The sequence below is a fragment of the Schistocerca piceifrons genome, chromosome 8, assembly GCF_021461385.2.
Source record: "Schistocerca piceifrons isolate TAMUIC-IGC-003096 chromosome 8, iqSchPice1.1, whole genome shotgun sequence".
NCBI lineage: Eukaryota > Metazoa > Arthropoda > Insecta > Orthoptera > Acrididae > Schistocerca > Schistocerca piceifrons.
Genome location: NC_060145.1, coordinates 11431756 through 11455259, shown reverse-complemented (window position 1 = coordinate 11455259; position 23504 = coordinate 11431756). Strand labels below are relative to the sequence as shown.

Below are 23504 nucleotides of genomic sequence, written 5' to 3'. Positions count from 1 at the left end.
CATCCCCCAGAACCTAATGAATAACTTCTTTTATCTCATTACAAAATTTTCTAATCCCTTCATCATCTGTGGAACTAATATTCGTATATACCTGTATTACTTTGGTGAGTTTTGGCTTTCTATCTACCTTAGCTATGATAACGGATTCACTACACCATTCACTAATTTTCATACTAACGTATACACCATGAGACTGTTTAGGGATTTTAGTGATATGATATGAAGCAAATATTGCACATATTACGTTAAAAGAGATAATGAGTTTTCCTAGTATAAAATTTTCAAGAAAGAATCAGAAGCAGTTCATACGGTGCATACTCGAGAGTCGCAAGTTGCCACGGAAGAGAACTGGTGGTGCATGTACTGTGAGGTAGAGAGCACACTGGTGACACTGCCTGTCTCTGCATAAAACACGTCATACACTTGCCTTTTAACTTTCTCACCACTAGCAGATGATCAAAGAAATGCAAAGATACTGGGTAGGTAGGTAAATGTCCTTCTCTTGATGAGAGGGGAGAATAAAGTGGAAGGGGGTGGGGAAGAGATGTCGTCTGTTTTGTAAGTATGGCATAAAAAGGGGTGAAACTTCACTTCCTGACTGATTCAACCTCACTTTCAGTACCCTATATATTTCTTTGGGTCTGTTGCAAAATTACTGTTTGTTTTTATTGTTCACCATCAGTATTCTTTATTTGTTTTCCACTGTATCAAAATCTTATTTTGTTACTATCCTGTGTAATATTTTCTTTTATTTTTTGCTCCTAAATGCATTTGTCACATAGTGTCTTTGTAAGGTTTATGACAGAAGATAATCTGTGTGCCCAACAAACCATCTCTGTTGCTTCATTTCATGTTACTGAAATAGCTAAATAGCAGATGTATATACTAATGTGAAAGTCTACATTTATTGTGCACAGTGAAGTGTGAGCTGCAGACAGAGATTCTGTCAGCCAGTGTATTGTGCTGCAGACTGCAGTTATTTTATGTCTTTGCACAAACATTTTCAAAATAAGTTCTGTGAACACAGATTTTAATCACATTGCCATAACAGTACCATTTACTTCCATCTGTACTCATATATGCACAGGAGTCACTTAAAAACTTTCATCACAATTTTCCTGTTCAATTTTCCTACAACAAACTATTAGCCCACTACAATACTAAAACACTACACACTGGGCTTAAACTTGGAGAAACTCTTATTTCATCATGTTGTGGTAAATGTGAAATTTGAAACAAGTCTTCCAACATTTATTTTGGAGCTGGATAATAACTCCCTTAAGAGCAAGCTGCAATTATTTTTAACTTGCCTATTAATAACAGTAATATTAGAAGACTATATGCACTTACCCAATATGCCCATGTCAAATCGGCCAGACTTCTTAGCTTGTGTTACTATGGCATTAAGGGTGTCAGTGAAATACTTAAATAACCTATTCTGCAGGTCGACAGGCATTCCCAGGATTCTGTAATTGGAGGACACAATGTTAGTAAGGAGTAACTCAAAGATTTACCGGAACAACTTCAACAAATACAAAAATAAGCAGACATTTTCAGACTGGCAGAATACCTTATGTAACTTCTCAAAGCTCTGTTGCCAAAGGAAGAATTACAGATAAGAGGATACCAGTAGCAAAGGATATTTTTTTTCTATTTTCTTTGTTGCAGTTGTGCCGTCGAAGGAACTGGCAAATTAAATCTGGAAAGAAAATCCCCAAAGAAACAATAACAGCCTAACCATTACGCGAATATACCAAAACTGATTTCAAATGTTCTTCCTGTCTTTTATCATCACCTCTGAGACACCAGAGAAATACATCATTTTGCTTCATTTGAAAGTATTCTTTTTCAATACTGCACATTTGAAAAGGATGTGCAAAACAATATTCACACTGCCCATGCATCCTTTGTACACCTCTTCAAATGGGATTTCCTCAACAAAGATACCAGAAGCTTCAGTCAATTACGAAGATGAAATGGGAGGATAACGTAACTGATACTAACAGTTCTCATGGAGCCATAGTGGATGAACAGTAAAGAGGCCATCATCACGAGTCTCGAGGACAGCCAGACTGGTCACATCTAACAAGAGTCACAAGAAATGTCCTCATCAAATTTTGTACAATTCGCTCAGTACTGCCCTCTAAAACGCTAACAGTACCAAGATTTTGCCCCACACAAACTGGAGTGTTACACCATTGTGAGTTTGCACTACACATACGATCCCTCATGTGATTGCACGTGTATCAACTTTATCTTACGAATAATTTGTGGTTGCTATTCCTGAAGTTAATTACTTGAGTGGACCTGCTATGCAGTGCCACTATACTGTACCATGTGAGTTGTTCTCCTTTTACAGATGGGATGGATGTTGGAAAACAGCTTTGATCTATTTAAGCTGCTGAATTACATCATCAGGTTTGCAATAAATCTTCTGTATTACAACAGCAATGTTTCCACTGTACATTTACTTTTACAATGGTGGGTGATGCAGATCGCTCAGTTTGTAGCTCACAACAGACCATGAAACAAATGTGTAATGTTTTGATATAAAAGACTGAAATGACAGTTCTCATCACTAGTCTTCAGTGGAAGATTGTTTACATTCTCGCCAATGGCCCTACTATCCACAACTTCCGAGGCACCCCCTAGTCGCAATGCCAAAGCAGAAGCGGGCCTACCTGGCAGCTGGAGACGTACGTTCACTGTTGTGCCTTGCCATTATGACTTCCTTTTGCATCTGTTTGTACATACATCAAATGAGAGCACGCAAGGTGGGATGATCCACACTTAGAAATTACTTAAACTACAATTTTAGTTTCCACAAACGCCTTTTTTCTGCCTAAGAAGATGGAAGTGAAGCATGAACTCCATAGAACGCTAAGTTACACCACAGATCCCTCCACAGAGCCAAAAGATGTCGCGTAAACAAACAAACTTAACTAATCGCAACATCGCATAAGATTAAAAAATATTATTCTTTAAATAACAGGTGTTTGCTTAATTTCAGTTGTAATTTTTTTCAACACTTATCATTCTTTTGTTCACTACATTCTACAATATCATAAATGATTTTTCCATTTTGCGTTTTATTGTTCCCTTTGTATGAGATTTTAATGTACACTGCTTCCTTTTCATAACAAAGAGTACGAGAAATAATTGAACTGTTCGGTCAGATTGTATTGTGGTTATTAAACTGTAACTGCATTCCCTTTTAGCTCTTAAGATATTGATCACAAGAGTGTAAGTTACTCCAATTTATTAAAATAATATTTAGGGTTAGTTTTACCATACGGAGTTGTGGTCTCTCACAATTTCGAATCTCCGATCTGTGTAAGTGAAAATGTCATTGCAAAGAATCATCAGTACCAAGGTAAGTCTATTAGTCTTTAACTATTTTGAAGAACGCTCAAATGGTGTGAATAACATGCACTGTACAGCTACCTCCTCTTTAACAGCTGCACACCTTGTTCTATGGGCATATACTGTGCAAATACCTTTCTACCTTTTCGATGTGAGTGTCCCCCTATTCACCCTCTACAGGACATTCACCCAACCCAGGTGTATGCCATTCCTTCCACAGGTCTGCCAACCATTTAGCTCTATAATACCTACACAACATCAGGTACACCTCATCTTCAATTTACAACAGCATATATAACCTGTGACCCTTATCTTAACACTGTGCAATCACAATGTTTCCCGTAACATACTGACTCTACCCTGTTGTCCCACATGTTCTCCCCCCCCCCCCCCCAACTATGCTTCTTGCACAGCTATAAATAACTTATGTGTAAATATATAATAAAAATAAAAAGGCATTCCTTCATAGGTTCATTACATTATTCTTAACCTAACATACCTAACAACATACCTGTATGCTTCTTAAGTTGGTCTTCACTTTTTTGTTAATTAACATTTTCATTTCTTTCGGTCAATAGTTGCAACAAACATTAAAAGATACCCTCGTGAATTCTGTTGTGAATGTACAAAAGGGTGTTCAAAAGGTTTTGTACAGTTGTCTCCAATTTATTTTTTTATTTTATTTATTTATTTATTTATTTTTTATTTTTTTTTCAGGGAGGGGAATGAAATTTTTTGTGAACATACTTTGAACATTTAGCTAGAAGTTGGTGTATAAAAGTATTTTCTTTATATATAAATACAAAGATGAGGTGACTTACCGAACAAAAACGCTGGCAGGTCGATAGACACACAAACAAACACAAACATACACACAAAATTCAAGCTTTCGCAACAAATTGTTGCCTCATCAGGAAAGAGGGAAGGAGAGGGGAAGACGAAAGGAAGTGGGTTTTAAAGGAGAGGGTAAGGAGTCATTCCAATCCCGGGAGCGGAAAGACTTACCTTAGGGGGAAAAAAGGACAGGTATACACTCGCACACACGCACATATCCATCCACACATACAGACACAAGCAGACATATTTAAAGACAAAGAGTTTGGGCAGAGATGTCAGTCGAGGCAGAAGTGTAGAGGCAAAGAAGTTGTTGAAAGACAGGTGAGGTATGAGTGGCGGCAACTTGAAATTAGCGGAGATTGAGGCCTGGCGGATGACGAGAAGAGAGGATATACTGAAGGGCAAGTTCCCATCTCCGGAGTTCGGATAGGTTGGTGTTGGTGGGAAGTATCCAGATAACCCGGACGGTGTAACACTGTGCCAAGATGTGCTGGCCGTGCACCAAGGCATGTTTAGCCACAGGGTGATCCTCATTACCAACAAACACTGTCTGCCTGTGTCCATTCATGCGAATGGACAGTTTGTTGCTGGTCATTCCCACATAGAATGCGTCACAGTGTAGACAGGTCAGTTGGTAAATCACGTGGGTGCTTTCACACGTGGCTCTGCCTTTGATCGTGTACACCTTCCGGGTTACAGGACTGGAGTAGGTAGTGGTGGGAGGGTGCATTGTAACCGCCCCCGATGCAAAACCTGTCCTTAGGTTAGTCAGGTTTAAGTAGTTCTAAGTTCTAGGGGGCTGATGACCTCACATGTTAAGTCCCATAGTGCTCAGAGCCATTTGAACCATTTGAGAAAGTCCATATTTCCTGTGTCAAGGGATGATGTAAAAGTCAATCCCCAGAATTTTACCAAAGTGATTTTACATCATGGAAAGAACGTTGGGCCAGATGTGTCACAGCTGATGGAGGCTACCATGAACACGCTCAATGTATAGCTAAATGTTCCAAGTATGCTCAAAAAAATTTCATTCTCCAGCTACAAAAAATAAAAAAATTAGAGAAGACTGTGTAAAACTTTTTGAATGCCCTTTACACTAAATTTTCCATTTCTTTTGGGCAATAGTTGCGATATTAACAGTCAGCTATGTGATTTTTGTTGAGATTACTTCTATATTTGCTCTTAATCTCTATTTAATCATTCCAATTCTTCTAAAACAAGACATAGCTACTTAATTACTTGGAATTTCGATTTATTCCTAACATTTATAAACTATGATACATCAGCTTAATGGATTGATGAGCCATTTCCCAACGCATCGAAGGTCTGTCATACAAAATTTCTAGGCATTCATGTTCAGGCGATCTGAATTGGAAGAAAGAGACTGAATTCACTAGCATATGCTGTAGGTTCCTCACTCAGAATACAAGCTGCTCATCAGTGCTGATAATGTACCATTGTAGTATACAGTCGCTACTTATGGACGGAATGATTTTTTGGGGGCATTCCCCAAATTCTACAAAAACATTTAAAATACAGGAAAAGATTATCAGGGTGATAAAAAAAGCACGGATTCCTGTAGACCCCTTTTTGAAACTCTCAAAATATTGCCACTGCGTTGCTTGTATATATACGAAATACTAATTTTTCACAAAAGGGAGCATCTTAAAAAAGGAAAATCTCATCACACACAACTATAATATGCACACATATGAAACTAGGCAGAAGATGAACCTACACTTGAACACAGTAAGAAAAACTTATGCAAAAGAGGAATGTATTGTACTAGACAATTTATGGAACATCATAATAAGTAAACCTAATTTACCAAATTTTACTAATTGTCAATTCATAATATAGTTTTCATTGCGCTTATCATCTAATTTCACTTAATAACTGCTATTATGAAATGTAGAAGCAATGTAGTCCACCAACCTACATTAATGTGCATTTGGATTCTGTCAACAATGCAGTCAAAATGACTACTGTATTGTAAATTAACTAGGTTTACCACTGTCCTATATCACGTCTCTCCCACATGCCTTTAATCGTAGCATTGTCAGTGTGGGCAGGAGAGTTTGCGTACTCCAGGGAAGCTAGAGCTATTCCAGCGGTAGCGCAGCTACTGGCAGGTCTAACTTAGCCAGACAGGTCTTAGCAGAGGAGCCAGATGAAGTGTGCCTCACAACGACCCATATTCCCTACCCTACCCTACCCTTTCCTCAGTTACCATGCCTTTCCTCATCTAATTATCTTACATACCATTGCCTTGAGGTTAGTCTTGGGAGGGATGGAGGCTAAGGGAGAAAACCCTGAAAGAAAATCTGGAGTGGGGCCCCAAAAGTGGTTGGAAGGCGTACTACGTCCCCTCCCGCAGCTCCTGGAACCGAATTGATACCAGACACCATAAGATGAGTCATAAGATGAGTCAAGACTTCACGGTGTAGGATTCGCAGATAAAAACACCCTCCTGAACAGTACTGTGCCACCATCTGGTGGAACAGAGCGGATTCTTACTTTACAAGTACGCTCTTCAAGTGGAACCATTAACATCTTTAATGTGTACGCTCCCACCTTATCATCCAGCATAGAAGAGAAGGATCTGTTTTATGATTTACTCAGCGACAGAATAGTCAAAGTACCTGACTCAGAGTCACTATATATTCTAGGCGACTTTAATTCTCGAGCTGGGTTAGATAATGACATGTGGCTGACTTGCCTGGGTCATCATGGAGTGGGAAAAATAAATGATAATGGGCAGAGACTGCTAGAAGTGTGCTGCTTTCATGGTCTGTGTATCGTAAACACATATTTCCAACATAAAGATCGACGCAAGGTGACCTGGAGACACCCCCGCTCTCACCACTGGCACCAACTTGATTTTGTGATAGCTAAATGTACAGATCTAAAAAATGTCCTATTGACACAAAGCTATCACAGCTGACTGCAACACTGACCATGATTTGGTGGGGAGCAGACTGAGGCTCACCCCTAAGAAATATCAACACGCTAAACAGACGTCAACCGCGGATCAATAAATATCATGTTCATAGCTCGCAATGAAAACAAGAATTTTCCAGTAGTTTTGAAAGTGCTTTATCAAGAAACGCACAAACAGAAATGAATTTTGGTAACAAATGGGCACAACTTTCTGACGCCACCTACAACTTGGCAGTATTGGCCTATGGAATGAAAGAGAACAGAAACAAGGACTGGTATGAGCAAAATTTGGAGGAGATGGAACCAGTCACTGAGGCAAAACAGAAAGCTTGCTTATAAAAGAAACCCAAATGGAAGAACTAAGGATGACTGACGAGAAGCAAAGAACGGGACACAACACACATCTAGGAGATGCGCAAATAACTACTGGCAAAATTTATGTGCAGGTATACAGAAAGCTGCCGATTGTGGGGACATTAAGGCAATGTACGATGGTATTAAGAAAGCAGTTGGTCCAACTGTCAGAAAAACGGCTCCTCTGGAGATAAGTTATTGCTGATGAAGGCAAGCAGATGGAGCAATGAGATGACAATTATCTCGAGCTGTATGCAGCTGAAAATGAAGTAAGGAAGGATGCACTTGATATCATCAAACAAATGCCAGTTATGGAAGAGCTTGATGCAATGTCCACTATGAAAGAACTTGGCAGAGTGATAGATTGCCTAGCTAATGGAAAGGCTCCAGGTGAAGATGGGATCCCTGCAGAGATTATTAAGTATAACAAGCCTGTCTTTCTACAGCACCTACATTCACTTCTCACAACCATCTGGGAAGAAGCCTACATCCCGCTAAGTACGTGAAATTCAACGATTGTTACTTTGTATAAACAGAAAGGAGACAGAAGTGATTGCAACAATTACCAAGGTATTTCACTGTTGAGTGTAGTTGGGAAGGCTTATGCAAGATTCATCCTAATGTGATTGCAATTCCTAGCATTTAGAATCTACCCACAATCTCAATGTGGCTTCAGACCTGGCTGATCAACCGTGGACATGATTTTGTATCTACAACAACTGCAAGAAAAGTGCCGTGAGCCGCAGAGACCACTGTATATTGCTTTTGTTGACCTCGTCAAAGCCTTTGATTTAGTGAGCAGAATTGGGCTCTCCAAACTGCTGCAGAAGATTGGATGCCCATCTAAACTACTACAAATAACTGTCTCTTTCCATGAGAAAATGCAAGCAACAGTCTGTTTCAACAGCAAAACATCGGAATCATTCCCTTGTGTAAAGCAGTGGTGTGTGTGAGCTCCTACTCCGTTTGGCATTTTCTTTTCCCTTCTGCTGAGATTTGCTTTTGAAGACTGTGAGGAGAGAGTGTATTTACATACAAGTTCTGATGGAAGTCTCTTCAACATTGCCTGTCTCAAGGCCAAGAACAAAGTCAATACAATTGTTATTTGCGAGTTGTTATATGTAGACAATGCAGCTCTGGCAGCAAACTCAGAGGACGAGCTGCAGTATCTAATCAACAAGTTATCACATGCATGTGGAAAATTTGGTCTTACCATCAGCCTCCAACAGACTAAGGGGACCACCAACCTTCCATCCATCAGCATTGACAGCAATCCTCTCCAAGTAGTTGATGATTTTACCTACTTGGGATCTACAATGTGTAGCAACTTGTCTGTGGACACTGAGATTACCAACAGAATTGCAATAGCATCTACACCATAAATTCATAGCACCTGTGAAACATCTGTACGATCAATGCTAAAAATTTCCCGATTTTACATTTCTTCCTAGTAAGGTTTACCTCGAGTCCATGTTCTTATTCAATGTCTCACTTGACTTCATCCTGTTTTCTTTCTATTGACATTTGATGTGACTGAACGAGTTATAAGTCGCACAAAAGACAGATTGTTCCCACTGCGGGGGGTGACGGAGTTAAGGAAATATTTTAGGCCATTCTGGAGAGGGGAGACACAAGAGAGGAAATGCTGACAAAATCCATGGGGCATTGCCAACACAACTTGCAACGTTTAGCTTCACTATGAAATTACGATACAACTACTACTAGGTTGCAACAGCAATGGAAAAAGCGGACAGTCCACATGAAGCGTTCTGGAGCGAACCAATATGTGATGGAGCGGACCTTTTCTTGTGCCACTTATAACTCAGTCTGCTCTTTTTGCAAGTATTTCTGATGTACTGTGTTCAGCAACAATATCGTCTGTAAACCTTTTAAATCATCTCAAACAACATACTTGGTCAGAATCGAGACAATGTCGGCCATTTCCGTTTAGTGAGATCTTATTGGTCGGCAACTTGTTACTTCACCCGACAGCAATCTGCAGTATTGCCAACACACACAGTTTGCACTTTGAACTTGTCGCTTGCTGTGGTGAAAACATAGCATGTTTTGTGTAAGCACGTATATACAAACAAGTGGTACTTGTTTATGCCAATGAATATGAAATAAAGTTAAGCCTGCTGTGATTTGAGTGTTTCCTCCGTCTCAGTAATCCGTTACATCGGCTTGCCATTACAACGCATTAAACACCACTGACGACTGCAACAAAGGCGAACAAGCCATTGCACAACTGTTCATTGAACATGTCCTGTTAATTTTGGTGCTGCATGTAGCAAACTGAGTAGCCTACGTTGGCTGCAGTCAGTACAGGCATCAAACATTCCGGATTCTGTCGACAGGCTCTAAGCAGAACTACTGTAAGTAAAATTAATGCTCAATAGTGGAGGGCGTAAGACGTATAAGTATATAAATTAAACCCAAGTGGAAGCCACAGTCACTCCATCTGCTATACGCTGATCACATCAGCCATACTTTGGAACAAGCTACTAACTAAACTTGATGTTTATCACTTTTTATGCTGGAAGATACTGCATTAGTGTGATGTCACCATCTATACAACTACTGGCTGCAGGTGGAAAACAGAGATCCGAGATGTTGTATTCTGGCAATTTTCACAATATTTCAGTTTATTTCACAATGTAGGCCACAAATTTTTTACCATATGGTTTAGTTCACCATGTTCATCTATTTTTGCTTTTTGCTGGGTGAGCACAAAGGAGAGATCTCTGAAAAACGCATATTTTGATGTTTAATCTGTGGTTGTAGCACGTCGGAAAACAGCTCGATTACCTTGTACCCAGACACCAATTTCACTTTTTTGACAAGTTTTTACTAGCTGTTACACATCTGTGATTTTTTAAAAACTGATGATATTCATTAACAAATCATTGTATAAACTTGTATTGTACATTTAATTTCCTTCAGTTATACACACCTTATACAGCGCATTGGATAGGATTGTTATTTTTAATCATATATGCCAATTAAGTATGTTTTTGCTCTTATTTTGGGGGTTTTAATGTATTCCTCGAATCTGCATTTTTCTCAACTTTGTGTTCTTTTAAGTCTGGACCACACAAAAACATAAAACAGAGGTTTCACTGTATCCACAATAACCTGTAGGAGAAAACTAGTGTATTCACAAATGAGCAGCAGTGAACTCTTAGACCATAATAAATTGCAATTTCTCGTCATTGTTTATCACAAGCCCGAATGCAATGAACACCAATCATACTGACTGTATCACTTCAACCACATTACTTTAATAACACCCTTGACTGGGTGTGAAACAAAATTCTCACTTGGTATTGGGGAAACTGGCGGTTTTAGTTAATGTGTGATGCATCATCTTTCTGTGATACACAAGTTCTGTGTGAAGGAAAGGATGAACACGAGGGACTGTGGTACCCTGGTACCCATAACAATAACACGAATGACTATGTCAGATTAATTAGCTAGCAGTCTCCTAATGTAGCTATTGATGCAATGACAAAATGTAAGTTTGAAGAAAAGAAAAGTAAGTAGTTAAAGGCATTTACTACCAGAAGAAAAGTGCACATTACTGCTTTCTGAAAATCCAAATTTCACAGTTAAAATAATAACAGTATCAGTGATTTTTCATATTTGCACAGGGTAAAGTTAATCATTCAATGTCTCAACTCTAAAGAGCTCCAGTCATGGATGCAACTGGAAGCCCAACGAGTGAAGAGAATTATTACAAAAGACTGACACCTTGCAACAAGAACAGTACACCCAAACACAATTAAAAATAAAAATGTCTAATACCAAAGAAATACAAGTTGGAATACCAACAATTATAAAAGAAGGTATAGATTGCTACTTACCGTAAAGACGGAATGTTGAGTTCCAGACAAGCACAACAAAAGACTGTTACACACTTGAGCGTTCGGTCATACCCTACTTTACAAAAGAAAGGAAAACACACACACACACACACACACACACACACACACACACACACACACAACTGCAGCAATTGTGTTGAACGAAAGTGGCAATCCAGAGTGGGGCAGGGAAGAAGGAGGGATTGCAGAGTACGGATGGGAGAGAAGTGCACTGTATGGTGGAGCGTGCAGGAACTAGGAGGGAGCATGACAAGACTTCCACCAGACGCAACGTCACAAGGCTGTGGATCAGGGAGGTGGGGATGGGGGAGCGGGAGTTAGGTAGCAGAAAAGGAGAGGAGCAGGAAGGGGAAAGACAGGTGGGTGCATTCGCACAGAGCAGCACACAATGAGGGTGAGGGAATATGAACTGGGAGGAGGCGACAGGACAGAAGGGTCAGAAACTGTTGGGTGGTGGGTGTGGGGACATTAGGTTACCATAGGTTGATTTTGGGAGTGGAGAAGATGTAAGGCTAACTCCCATCTGTGCAGTTCAGAAAAGCTGGTGGTGGATGGAAGGATCCAGATGGCTTGGGTTATGAAGCAGTCACTGAAATCAAGCACGTTACGTTCAGCTGCACATCGTGCCACAGGGTGGTCTACAATGCTTTTAGCCACAGTATGATGGTGGCCATCACTCCTGACAGATACCTGGTTGGTAGTCATACCAATATAAAAAGCTGTGTAATGATTGCAGCAGAGCTGGTATATGACATGACTGGAACAAAAAGTGTTGTGTGAGTGGACTGGGCAGTCTCGCACCTGGGTCTTCCACGGGGGTTTGATACTTCTGGCAAAGGATTGGGATTGGGATTGGGAGTGGCACAGGGATCAGCCAGGGTGTTGTGGAGGACGGGTGGTTGTCGGAACACCACTTTAGGACGGGTGGCAAGTATTTCGGTTACGATGTCTGTCATTTGAGGGCATGATGATAGGTAATCAAAGCCCTGGTGAAGGATGTGGTTCTGTTGTTGCAGTCCGGGGTGGTACTGGGTGACGTAGGGCACACTCATTTGTGGCTGGTTTTTGGGATTGGTGGGAGACTGGGGTTGTGAGGGGAAATGACAAGGCAGATCTGTTGGCGGACTAGGTATGGCGGATAGTGCCAATGTGTGAACACCCTGGTGAGATCTTTAGCATACTGGGAAAGGGAATTTCTGTCACTGTAGATATGCGGCGCCCCCATGTGGCCAGGCAGTATGGGAGGGATTTTCTGGCATGGAATGGATGGCAGCTGTCAAAATTGAGGTACCACTTGTAGTTGGTCAGTTTAATGTTGACAGGTGTGTGGATGGAATAATCAGATTGGTTGGTTGGTTTAAAGGCGGGAGAAGGGACCAAACTACGAGGTCATCGGTCCCTTGTTCCTAATAAAACAATGCCACAAGTGTGATAATAAAATGGGTGAAACATATACCACAAAACGGAATGCACGCTACCAGAGGGTGGCTAGGGTAGCACTGGTCGATAGCTTGTAGGCTGCTCAATGAGTCAATGACTCACCAGGGCATGAGCGGATGTACTCTAGAGCACGAGATATGGCCGCCAGCTCTGCAGTGAAAGCACTGCAGCCAACTCGCAAGGAGTGCTGCTCAATATGTCCTCCATGAACATATGCGATGCCTACATGACCATCAGCCATTGAGCCGTCGGTGTAAACCACTTCAGAGCCCCGGAACACATCAAGAATCGAGAGGAAGTGACAGAGGAGAGCAGCAGGGTTAACGGAGTCCTTAGGGACATGCAAAAGGTCCAGACGAAGCTGCAGCCGAGGCGTAAACCATGGAGGCGTACTTGAATGGACTGCAAGTAGAGGTGGTGAAGGGAAGAACTCCAGTTCAGAGAGACGGGACTGCACATGAATTGCAATCATTAGCCCTGATCTGGGCTGCCGATGCAGGAGATGGACCGCCGTGGGCGGGAAAAGGAGACGGTAATTCAGATGCTCAGGGGAACTATGAATGTGTGCTGCGTAACTGGCCAACAGATGCACACGTCTGATCTGCACTGGAGGGACACCAGCTCCACCAGTACACTGGTCACGGGATTCGTCCTAAAAGCTCCTGTCGTTAATCAAACCCCACAGTGGTGCACGAGGTCGAGTAAATGCAATGCTGAAGGCACTAGCGAACCATAAACCACACTCTCATAGTCAATTCGGGATTGGACAAGGGCTCTGTAGAGCTGCACCAGCATACAGCGATTTGCACCCCAATTGGTGTTGCTCAGGCAACGGAGGATATTGAGGTGCTGCCAGCACTTCTGCTTAAGTTGACAAAGATCAGGGATCCAAGTCAATCGAGTGTTGAAAACCAGTCCCAGGAACTGATAGGTCTCCACTACAGTGAGTGGATCGTCAATAAGGTAAAATGCGGGTTCCGGATGAACAGTACGATGCCAACAGAAGTGCATGACACACGACTTTGCGGCTGAAAACTGGAAGCTGTGGGCTAGAGCCCATGACTGCGCCTTGTGGATGGCTCCCTGGAGGCGTCGCTCAGCAACAACAGTACTGGAGCAGCAGTAGGAAACGCAGAAGTCATCTGCATACAGAGGTGAGACGGAGGGCCCGAAAGCTGCTGCTAGAGTGTTAATGGTCACTAAAAATAGAGACACACTCAATACAGAGCCCTGCGAGACTCCATTCTTCTGGATATGGATGGAACTATGGGAGTCACCAACTTGGACAAGGAAAGTACGGAGCGACAGGAAGTTTTGGATAAAAATAGGGAGTGGTCTCCGGAGATCCAACTCATAGAATGTGGCCAAGTCATGTCGTATGCTTTACGTAAGTAAAGACGGTAATCAGGTGTTGCCATCTGGAAAAGTCTGTTTGGATGGCAGACTCGACGGACATGAGATTATCAGTGGTAGAGCGACCCTGGCGGAAGCCGCCCTGACATGGAGCCAGCAAGCCATGTGACTCCAGGACCCAACCCAACCGCCGACATACAATACATTCCAGCAGCTTACAAAGAACGTTGGTGAGGCTGATGGGCCAATAGCTACCTGCATCAAGCGGTTTTTTAGCGGGTTTGAGCACCGGAATGATGGTGCTCTCCCGCCATTGTGATGGAAAGACGCCATCGCACCAGATCCGGTTGAAAATGACGAGATGTCGCTTGTAGTCAGATGAGAGATGTTTAATCATCTGGCTGTGGGTGCGATCAGGCACAAGAGCTGTGTCGGGGTAATGTGCAAGGGCACTGAGGAGTTCCCACTCTGTAAATGGGGTGTTATATGATTCACTGCAGTGTGTAGTGAATGAGAGGACGTTCCCTTCCAGCCGCCGTTTGAGTGTGTGAAAGGGGGTAATTCTCTGATGCAGAGGCTCCAGCAAAGTGCTCGGCAATCGCGTTTGCGTCGGTACATAACATGCCATTTATGGTAACACCGGGGACAGCTGTTGGGGCCTGGTACCCGAAAAGACGTCTGATCTGCCCAGACTTGGGAAGGTGATGTGTGGCACCCAGCACTCCTTCTTCCGTTGTCTGATAAGGTGGTGAACACGTGCACGGAGCCATTTAAAGGCTATGAGGTGCTCCAGGGAAGGGTGCCGCTTATGCCACTGTAGTGCTCGCCGATGCTCCGTAATTGCTTCAGCGACTTCCGGTGACCACCATTGGACTGCCTTATGCCTCGGGCACCCTAAATAGTGAGGGATCACATTTTCTGCAGCAGAAACAATTGTGCTAATCACCTGCTCAACCATCAAATCTATGTTACTGTGTGGGCGAGATTCAGTGGTGACAGCAGAGGTGAACGTTCCCCAGTCCGCCTTGTTCAAAGCCCATCTGGGCAGGGATCCGTGCACCTGACGCTGGGCAGTAACAGAAATATGGGGAAGTGATCACTACCACAAAGGTCGTCATGTGCTCTCCAGTGGATGGATGAGAGAAGTCCTGGGCTACAAATTGATAAATCACTGGCCGAGTAACTACTATGAGCCACACTGAAATGTGTGGCAGCCCCAGTATTTAAGAGGCAGAGGTCAAACTGCGACAGTCAAGTTTCGACATCTCTGCCTCGGCCAGTAAGCGTGGTACCACCCCACAAGGGGTTATGGGCATTGCAATCTCCCAGAAGTAGAAAAGGTTTAGGGAGTCGATCAATCAGTGCAGCTGATACATTCAGGCGTACTGCACCATCTGGAGGAAGATATACATTACAGACAGTTATTTCCTGCGTCGTCCTTACTCTGACAGCCACAGCTTCCAGAGGGGTTTTACGGGGCACATGTTCACTAAAAACCGAGTTTAGGGCATAAACGCAAACTCCACCTGACACCTGATTATAGTCGCTACAGTTCCTTTAATATACCTAATAGCTGCGGAGGGCAGGGGTCTGCATTGCTGGGAACCAGGTTTCCTGGATGGCAATGCAGATAGCAGGTGTAAAGCTTAACAGTTGCCGCACCTCAGCCAGGTGGTGGAAAAAACCGCCGCAATTCCCCAGGAGGATGACATCATGAGACTGGGAAGGCATGGAACATTCAATGAGGCAGTTTATGCCTCAGAGTCACCTGCTGCCACCGATTTATTGTCTGAGCAGTCTATAACCATTGTGTCTAAGGGTCTGGCGAGATCTAGGTCCTCAGCGGACACCAAAATCTCCACCCCATCCTCAGCTGCAGAGCTTGTAGGTAGCGGTGGTGTGGGTGTCACTGCAATTTCCTTGGTCTTTTTGGATTTCTCTTGCTGCTCCTTGAGTTTCCCTGGCTCGGAGGACTTCACTGGCTCAGTCTCTGGGACTGAGGATGAGTGTGAAGCCCTACTACCAGCTGCGTTTGGGCTCTTCAGCCACTGGCGGGTGTTGTCTTTCCCACTAGACAAAACCTGGGAAGGGAGTGACCCAAGGGACCCCTTCCTAGTGAAAGCAGCCGAAGAAGACTTACGCTTCTCCGGCTTAGAAGTGCGGACAGACGTCCCCGATGGTTGTAGAGGGAGGGGGAGGTGGGGGGGGGGGGGTGGGTGGGGGGGGGGGGGGGGTTGCTCCCAAAGCAGGTGGTGCAGAAGCAACCTTCAAGGGGGAGGTGTAGTCTTCTGGCTCTGAGGGGTGACCTAGGTTGGCGGAGCTGATGGTGCCAGAACTGTTGTAGCGGGAGCGTAAGACGATGTTGATGTCATATGCACAGGATACAGGTGTTCAAATTTTCTCTAGGCCTCAGTGTAGGTCAGCCTGTCCAGGGTCTTGTACTCCAAGATTTTCCTTTCTTTCTGGAGAGTCCTGCAGTCAGGCAAGGAAGGCGAATGGTGCTTGCAGCAGTTGACACAGATGGGAGGTGGGGCACATGGAGTATTGGGCATGCGACGCTAGAAGTACAGAGGGAAGACATATGGCCGAACTTCCAGCACTTAAAGCACCGCATTGGGGGAGGGATATAGGGCTTTACATCATACCAGTAGACCATCACCTTGACCTTCTCGGGCAATGTATCACCCTCAAAGGCCAAGATGAGGGCACCGGTGGCAACCTGATTATCCTTCACACCCTGGTGGATATGCTAGACGAAATGTACACCTCGCCGCTCTAAACTGGCGCACATCTCATCGTTGGACTGCAAAAGAAGGTCTCTGTGAAATATGATACCCTGGAACATCTTTAAGCTCTTACGGAGTGCGATGGGTACAGAAACAACCCCCAGCTTGTCACAAGCAAGTAAATCCCATGACTAGGCAAGGGATGCTGTTTTGATCAAGACTGACCCAGATCTCATTTTTGACAAGCCCTCCACCTCCCCAAACTTGTCCTCTAAAATGCTCAACAAAAAAAAACTGAGGCTTCATCGTCATGAAAGATGTCCCATCAGCTCTCGAACATAAAAGGTACCGGGGCGAATAAGATCCGCTGCCATCCTTAGCCTGACATTCCTCCCATGGTGTGGCCAGGAAGGGGAATGATTTGGGGTTGTACTTCTGTGCGTTTAATTGAGCTCGTGATCACTTAGAGACCGGTGGTGTTTCACCACCAGCAAGAGATGATGGACTATGCTTCATCGCGTCTCATCCGCCCTGATGCCACCCACTCCGACCAGGGGCCCTTGCCATGGGCGCCACCAGCTGCAGCAAAGGCCACCTGGCAGGATGGCCATTGCTGGGAGTCTCGATGCCCCAGGGAGATGGTCATCTACCCCTTGGCATACGTGGGGAATTAATGGCGCAGGCATCAGCACAGCAATCCCTGTGTGGTCAGGGGGCTACAACCAAAAGGGTACATGGCAGCCCCACCACAACGGACTGGTTACCGTGCTCATCGTCAATGCAGAAATCGACACTTCATAGAGCATGGTGGAAAACGCAACCAAGAAGGTGTCCTTGCGCAAGAGATGGAGAATAGGCAGGCAATGCGACAACGAGAAAGTGGGTTAAAGATTTCAATGCACGATGGACACGATGCACCTTGTAAGGTGCCCTTCCACAACTGGCTTGCTCTTAGGGAAAATTTTGAAGAATGGAGGTCAAACCCTACTGGGGACCGCCATATAAAGGCCAAAACATGTGAAACTCCTTTTAGTCACCTTGTACAACAGGCATGAATACCTCAGGCCTATTCTAACACCCGCAGGGGGGAGGGGGAGAGGAGAGGATGTCTAAGAAGATGGCGTGCTGAATGAGGATAGGTTGTCTTGGCCCAGGGTGATTTTATCAATGAGCCTGAACCAAACCAAGAGTTTGTGCTTTTGGGAGACTAAGAAAGTTTCCTCTATATGGTCCACAAACAGGAAGGCCTGGGAGGGTGCCATGCAGGTCCCCAATGCTGTGCCACAGATTTGTTTGTATACCTTCCCTTCAGAGGAGAAGTAGTTGTGTGTTAGAATAAAGTTAGTAACGTGTATGGGGAATGAGCTAGTGGGTTTGGAATCAGGGGAGATGTAGTTTTCAACAGTGGAAAGACTATGGGCATGGAGGTGTATAAGGAAGTGGCAACAAGAGTGACGATTAGGGATCCGTGAGGTGAAGGGATGGGGACGGTGGAGAGTTGGCGAGGGAAGTTTTTGGTATCTTTGACATGGGATGCTAGATTTTGCTCAGCTAGTTGGAACTGTTGGTAAATGAGGGCTGAAATTCTTTCAGTGAGGGCACAATAACTGGCTCCAATGGGGCATCCAGGATTGTAGTATGTTTGGTTTTCGAGGAGCTTGTAGAAGGTAGGTGTGCAGGGTGTCATAGGGGTGAGGAGGGAAATGGATTCAGGGGAGAGGTTCTGGGAAAGGCCTGAGGCTTTAAGCAAGGATTGCAGGTTATAATGGACTTCTGGGATGGGTTCACTCTCACAGAGTTTATAGGCAGAGGTGTGAGACAATTGGTAAAGGCCTTCCACCAGGTAGTCACTGAGATTCATAATGACAGTAGTGGAATTTTTGTCTGCAGGTAGGATGATTAAGTGAGGATCGGTTTCAAAGCTGTGTACAGCTGTCTTTCTTATGCTGAAAAGTTGGTGTTGTTAAGAAGGGTCTTGGAGAAGGTTGGTGAGGCCAAGTTGGGGAGGTTAGGAATCCCTGGAATGTGCCTTGGGTTGGTTAGGTGTGGGAGGGGGATCACAGTTGTATGGTGGTATGAACTGGGAGAGATAGAATTCAATGTTGAGATTAGGTAGGGTTTACTTGGAGCGATTGGTAGCAAAAAAGTATTTCCATTGCAGGGATCAGGGGAAGCTAAGCACAGGTCTTTGACAAATCTAACATGGTTAAATTTGGATGTAGGGCTACAGGTGAGGCCTTTGGATAGGACTGGAACTTCTGTGGGACTGATAACTTTGGTGGAAAGGTCAACAACAATGTTCCGGGATTGTTTCAGCTCTCGAGTTAGTGGAGTGTTGGTGGGGAGTTTTGGGGATGTGGCAAGTTGAATCTCTCGCTCTCCAGCACATGGAAGAGCCTTCCGGACACCACCTCCATAAATTATCAACACTACTGACATCCTACTGCCACCTGGGGCACCACTACCAAACCCGTAACTTGCCCACAGTGCTCCTTCTTATCAACCTCTTGTAGCACCCAGGCTCCGCTTAGCCTACCTTTTCAGATATGCTAAATGCATTGGTCTTCTTATGGATGCACAAATTTCTACCAACTTTGGCCTATTGACATTTGTACCCTCTTTTTCTGAACCGAATGTGCCACAATCTCTGTTTCCTCAGCATTCTCCAAATTTGATTATTAAACCGTAGAGGGTCCCTTCCATCCTTAATCCACTTACTTAACATGTACGTCTTCAGAATGCAATTTACAATCAGTTTAAACTTTGGCCATAATTCCTCTGTATCCATCATACTTGAGCTAAATGATGTCCATTCATTGTGTAACTGGGATGCAAACAACTACTTACCTGGATTTTCTAGCATAAACACTATCTTAGATTGTTGACGGATTTATTAACACTATCACCACTACAATGACATCGTGATCAATAATTCCGGTCTCTATACTGACACTGTTGATAATGTCAGGAATGTTTGTAGCAACAGGATTGTTCAGGAAAGTTCCCATAGACATCTCAGTCCATATTCAGTAGTTTAAGTTGCCTCCAACTAATACTGGACGATTTGGATATTTCTGGAACGACCCTAAAACTGTCACAACAGGATCAGGGGCTGGTAAAAACATCCAACAATTAACTTTATCAGGGTGTATACGGGGACAAGGAAAAGAAATTCCCGGATTATTCCCGGATTTCTCCCGGATATCCCGTTTAAAAAATATGCTTTTTCCCGGGCGAAAATACATTTTTTCTGTGGTAAGTGACAGTAGGTTTTCAGTAGATTTTCCCTTGGAACTGTAAAACTTATCAATCCTTTGAATGGTTAACGTTTTATACAATCGCGCAGAACTTCCCGGAAAAAAAAAAAAAAAAATAAATAAATAAATAAATAAATAAATAAAAAAGACGGGGCAGAGAAGTTTTGAAGAGACTTGCAGCAACATATACGCTGCATATTTTCGTATTACGAAAGTATAAATTCGAATTGCACCAAACACAGCGCGTTAGTTTCCGGAGCGTTGAAACCGAGGTTGCAATGTCCTTTTGTAAGCGAGTCATATCTCAAGCCACGAGTTCTCGCCAGCCGATGACAGCAGCTATTCAGAGCATACGACACGTGTTTTAGTCACCCAATAGCAAGATCACTGGTTACATAGCGCGAACACGCAAGAGGAAAAGTTAACGGTTTACATTAATGTACACAGTACCGTATATCTACAAGAAAAGCTAAGCTTTCACATATAATTTTGGTCTCTAAAATTAACACGCTACAACAGAAGCTAAGTTTTCACATGTAAAATATCTAAAAACAAAGAAGATGTGACTTACCAAACGAAAGCGCTGGCAGGTTGATACACACACAAACAAACACAAACATACACACAAAATTCTAGCTTTCGCAACAAACTGTTGCCTCATCAGGAAAGAGGGAAGGAGAGGGAAAGACGAAAGGATGTGGGTTTTAAGAGAGAGGGTAAGGAGTCATTCCAATGCCGGGAACGGAAAGACTTACTTTAGGGGGAAAAAGGACGGGTATACTTTCGCACACACACACTAATCAATCCACATATATACAGACACACACACACACACACACACACACACACACACACACACACACACACACACACATAAAGCGTGTGTTATACTTTAAGATGCATCACACAAATGTGCCAGTAAATTTAAAATTCTGACATAAATGTCTCGGCTCGAAATTCTTGTAAGTGGCTGGTCCTCAAACTGTTCAGTTTCGAACGCTCTGTGATAAATCCATCCCACTTTCTCACATGAAACATAATTCATCTTGCGTAAAAAGAAATTTACTTTGAAAGTAACGCTTTTCTAACCACCATTCGCAATACTATCCGGAGACTGTTAGAAATAGGTTCGATTTACCAGTTGCCAGAGAGCGCCAGAAAAACAGGCATTATTGTGCGTGTGCAACTGTATTGGTGTAGGAAGCCCGCATGTCCGTGTGTATAAAGCATTAACAGAGCTTACATTACACCATAAAAGAAACGGGGCATCAGAGGGTACTCCAAAGAGCATCGGAATTTCGTAAACTATAGTAAAATGCATAATTCGGCTTGAGTGCGAATTGGCCTTTTCCAGATTCACAATGAAGTAGGTCCCATCTCGTATTAAGCTTTTCAGTGTGGTTTTTGGGATGCAAATTTTCTTGGAGTACCAGTACTCTGCGATCTCATTTTTGGTTCTTTATTATGGCATAATGCCATATATGGCAGAAGATGATAACGTGCACTTGAAAGTCAGCGAACTGTTGGAACTAGGCAATACTGTAGAATGAAACACTTCGTTTCAAATAAAATGACTGCCTCAGCGGAAAGATTAATAAAGCCAAATTTCTTTAGCAAACTTGCAAAATTAACTTCACTGTTCTGCAAGGCGATTAATGCTTGACTGCTACAACCTTGCAAATAAAATAAAATCAGAAAACTGAAATTAATAATATATTTTTGCCCTCCGTAATTATGTGAATGTATTTTAATTCACTTGATAGCTTCCGGCCACAGAAATCTGTTTTGTTTTCATTTGACGTGGGTGCTGTACACGAACAGAAGCAGCGAAATCACTTAACGTAAACACGGGTCACGTGGAGGTTAACGCCCTCCCCACTACAACTCTGTGCAAGCGTGAATCTGGCAGCTAGGGCGCGGGAGAAAAATTTTTCTCGTTTGCATCTGGCTGCTAGCTGGTACTACTGATACAGCTAATAGCCAAACTTCAAGTAGCGGGAGAACGTACTGCTTATATGCGAGTCGAATGGGCATGCGCAACAGACCGCTGGCAATTGGTCAAACGAACCTAACGTGAACAGTTGTGACGTCATGCTCATAGCAAGCAGTCTATTGTTACGAAGAATTACAGTCTGCGCCCTACGGCCTTTGACATATTTTTGCTATTTGCAGACGCTTGTGCGTGCACGGTGTTTTGTTGTTGTAAATTGCACATTTCCTTTGCCACTAAAGTTTTATTTTTTTCCCTCTCGTTTATATTTTCTTGCTGCAGTATCATTCTCCAATAGCAGGATACAATAACATTGTTTGCTAGAGAATCAATTCTACAGTCAAAATTACAAAAATTTAACTGAAAGCTAAAACAATGAAAACTTCCCGGAAGTCCGAAAAATTCCCGAGTTTTTCCCGGATGAAAAAATTCCCGGGTTTTTCCCGGTTGTCCCGGGTCGTAGACACCCTGTTTATGTAACTCAGACCTGTTACGTGTGTCCAAATAACTTCACTGCCGCACTCAAATTTGAACTCTATAGAAAAAATATTTGTGTCAACTGCATTTAATACTCCCCTTCATATGGCATCTAATCTTTCCAACACTCCAGTCGTGTCATAGGCTTATCCTACCACATCAGAGGCTGGGCCACTTGTGAAACAATCTGTGTCATGTACCAGCTCTGCTGCAAACATTCCACAGTTTTCTATAGTGATATGACTACCAACCAGCTATTCACCACGATGAATGGCCACCACCAAATTGCGGCTCACACAAAGTGCATACTGTGACACAACATGCAGCTGAACGTAAGACATTTGATTTCAATGGCTGCTTCACAACCTGGGCCATATGGATCCTCCTATCCACCACCACCAGCTTTTCTGAACTGCGAAAATGGGCGTTATCCTTACAACACACAGTAACCTACTGTCCCCACACCCTTCACCCAATGGTTTCGACCCCCACTGCCTTGTCACCTTCTCCCCTTTCACATCCCTGCACCCTCATTATGCACTGCTCTCTGCCAGCACCCACCTGTCTCCCCCTCCCCCCCCCCCTCCCAATCTTCTACTACTGCTTGCTCTGCCAGAGAGTGCCCTTCTCCCCTCCCCAACTCGTACGCTGCTATCCCACCCCCGCTCCAGATTCCTGCTTTCGTTCAATGCAACAGTTGCAGTGTGGACAGAGCAGCTGGAGATAGCAGTCGTGTGCGTGCGGTGAGTCTGCTTGTGTGAATGTGTGTGTTTTTTCCTTTCTTTTCCAGGATTTAGCCTGTTGTGTCTGTCTGCAACTCAATGTGCCATCTTTACAGTGAGTAGCAATCCATCCTTTTCATAATTGTTAATAACAAAGATGG

The 23504-nt window shown here is 43.5% G+C and overlaps 1 protein-coding gene across 2 annotated transcripts in view; it reads right to left on the bottom strand.

The window, feature by feature from the left end:
* LOC124711125 (protein strawberry notch) overlaps nucleotides 1–23504 on the bottom strand; it is a 265197-nt gene that overhangs the window by 65574 nt on the left and 176119 nt on the right. For both annotated transcript variants that reach the window (XM_047241011.1, XM_047241013.1), the window contains one exon: nucleotides 1351–1466. In XM_047241011.1, coding sequence (XP_047096967.1) covers nucleotides 1351–1466 — 116 coding nt within the window. The remainder of the gene's footprint in view (nucleotides 1–1350; nucleotides 1467–23504) is intronic.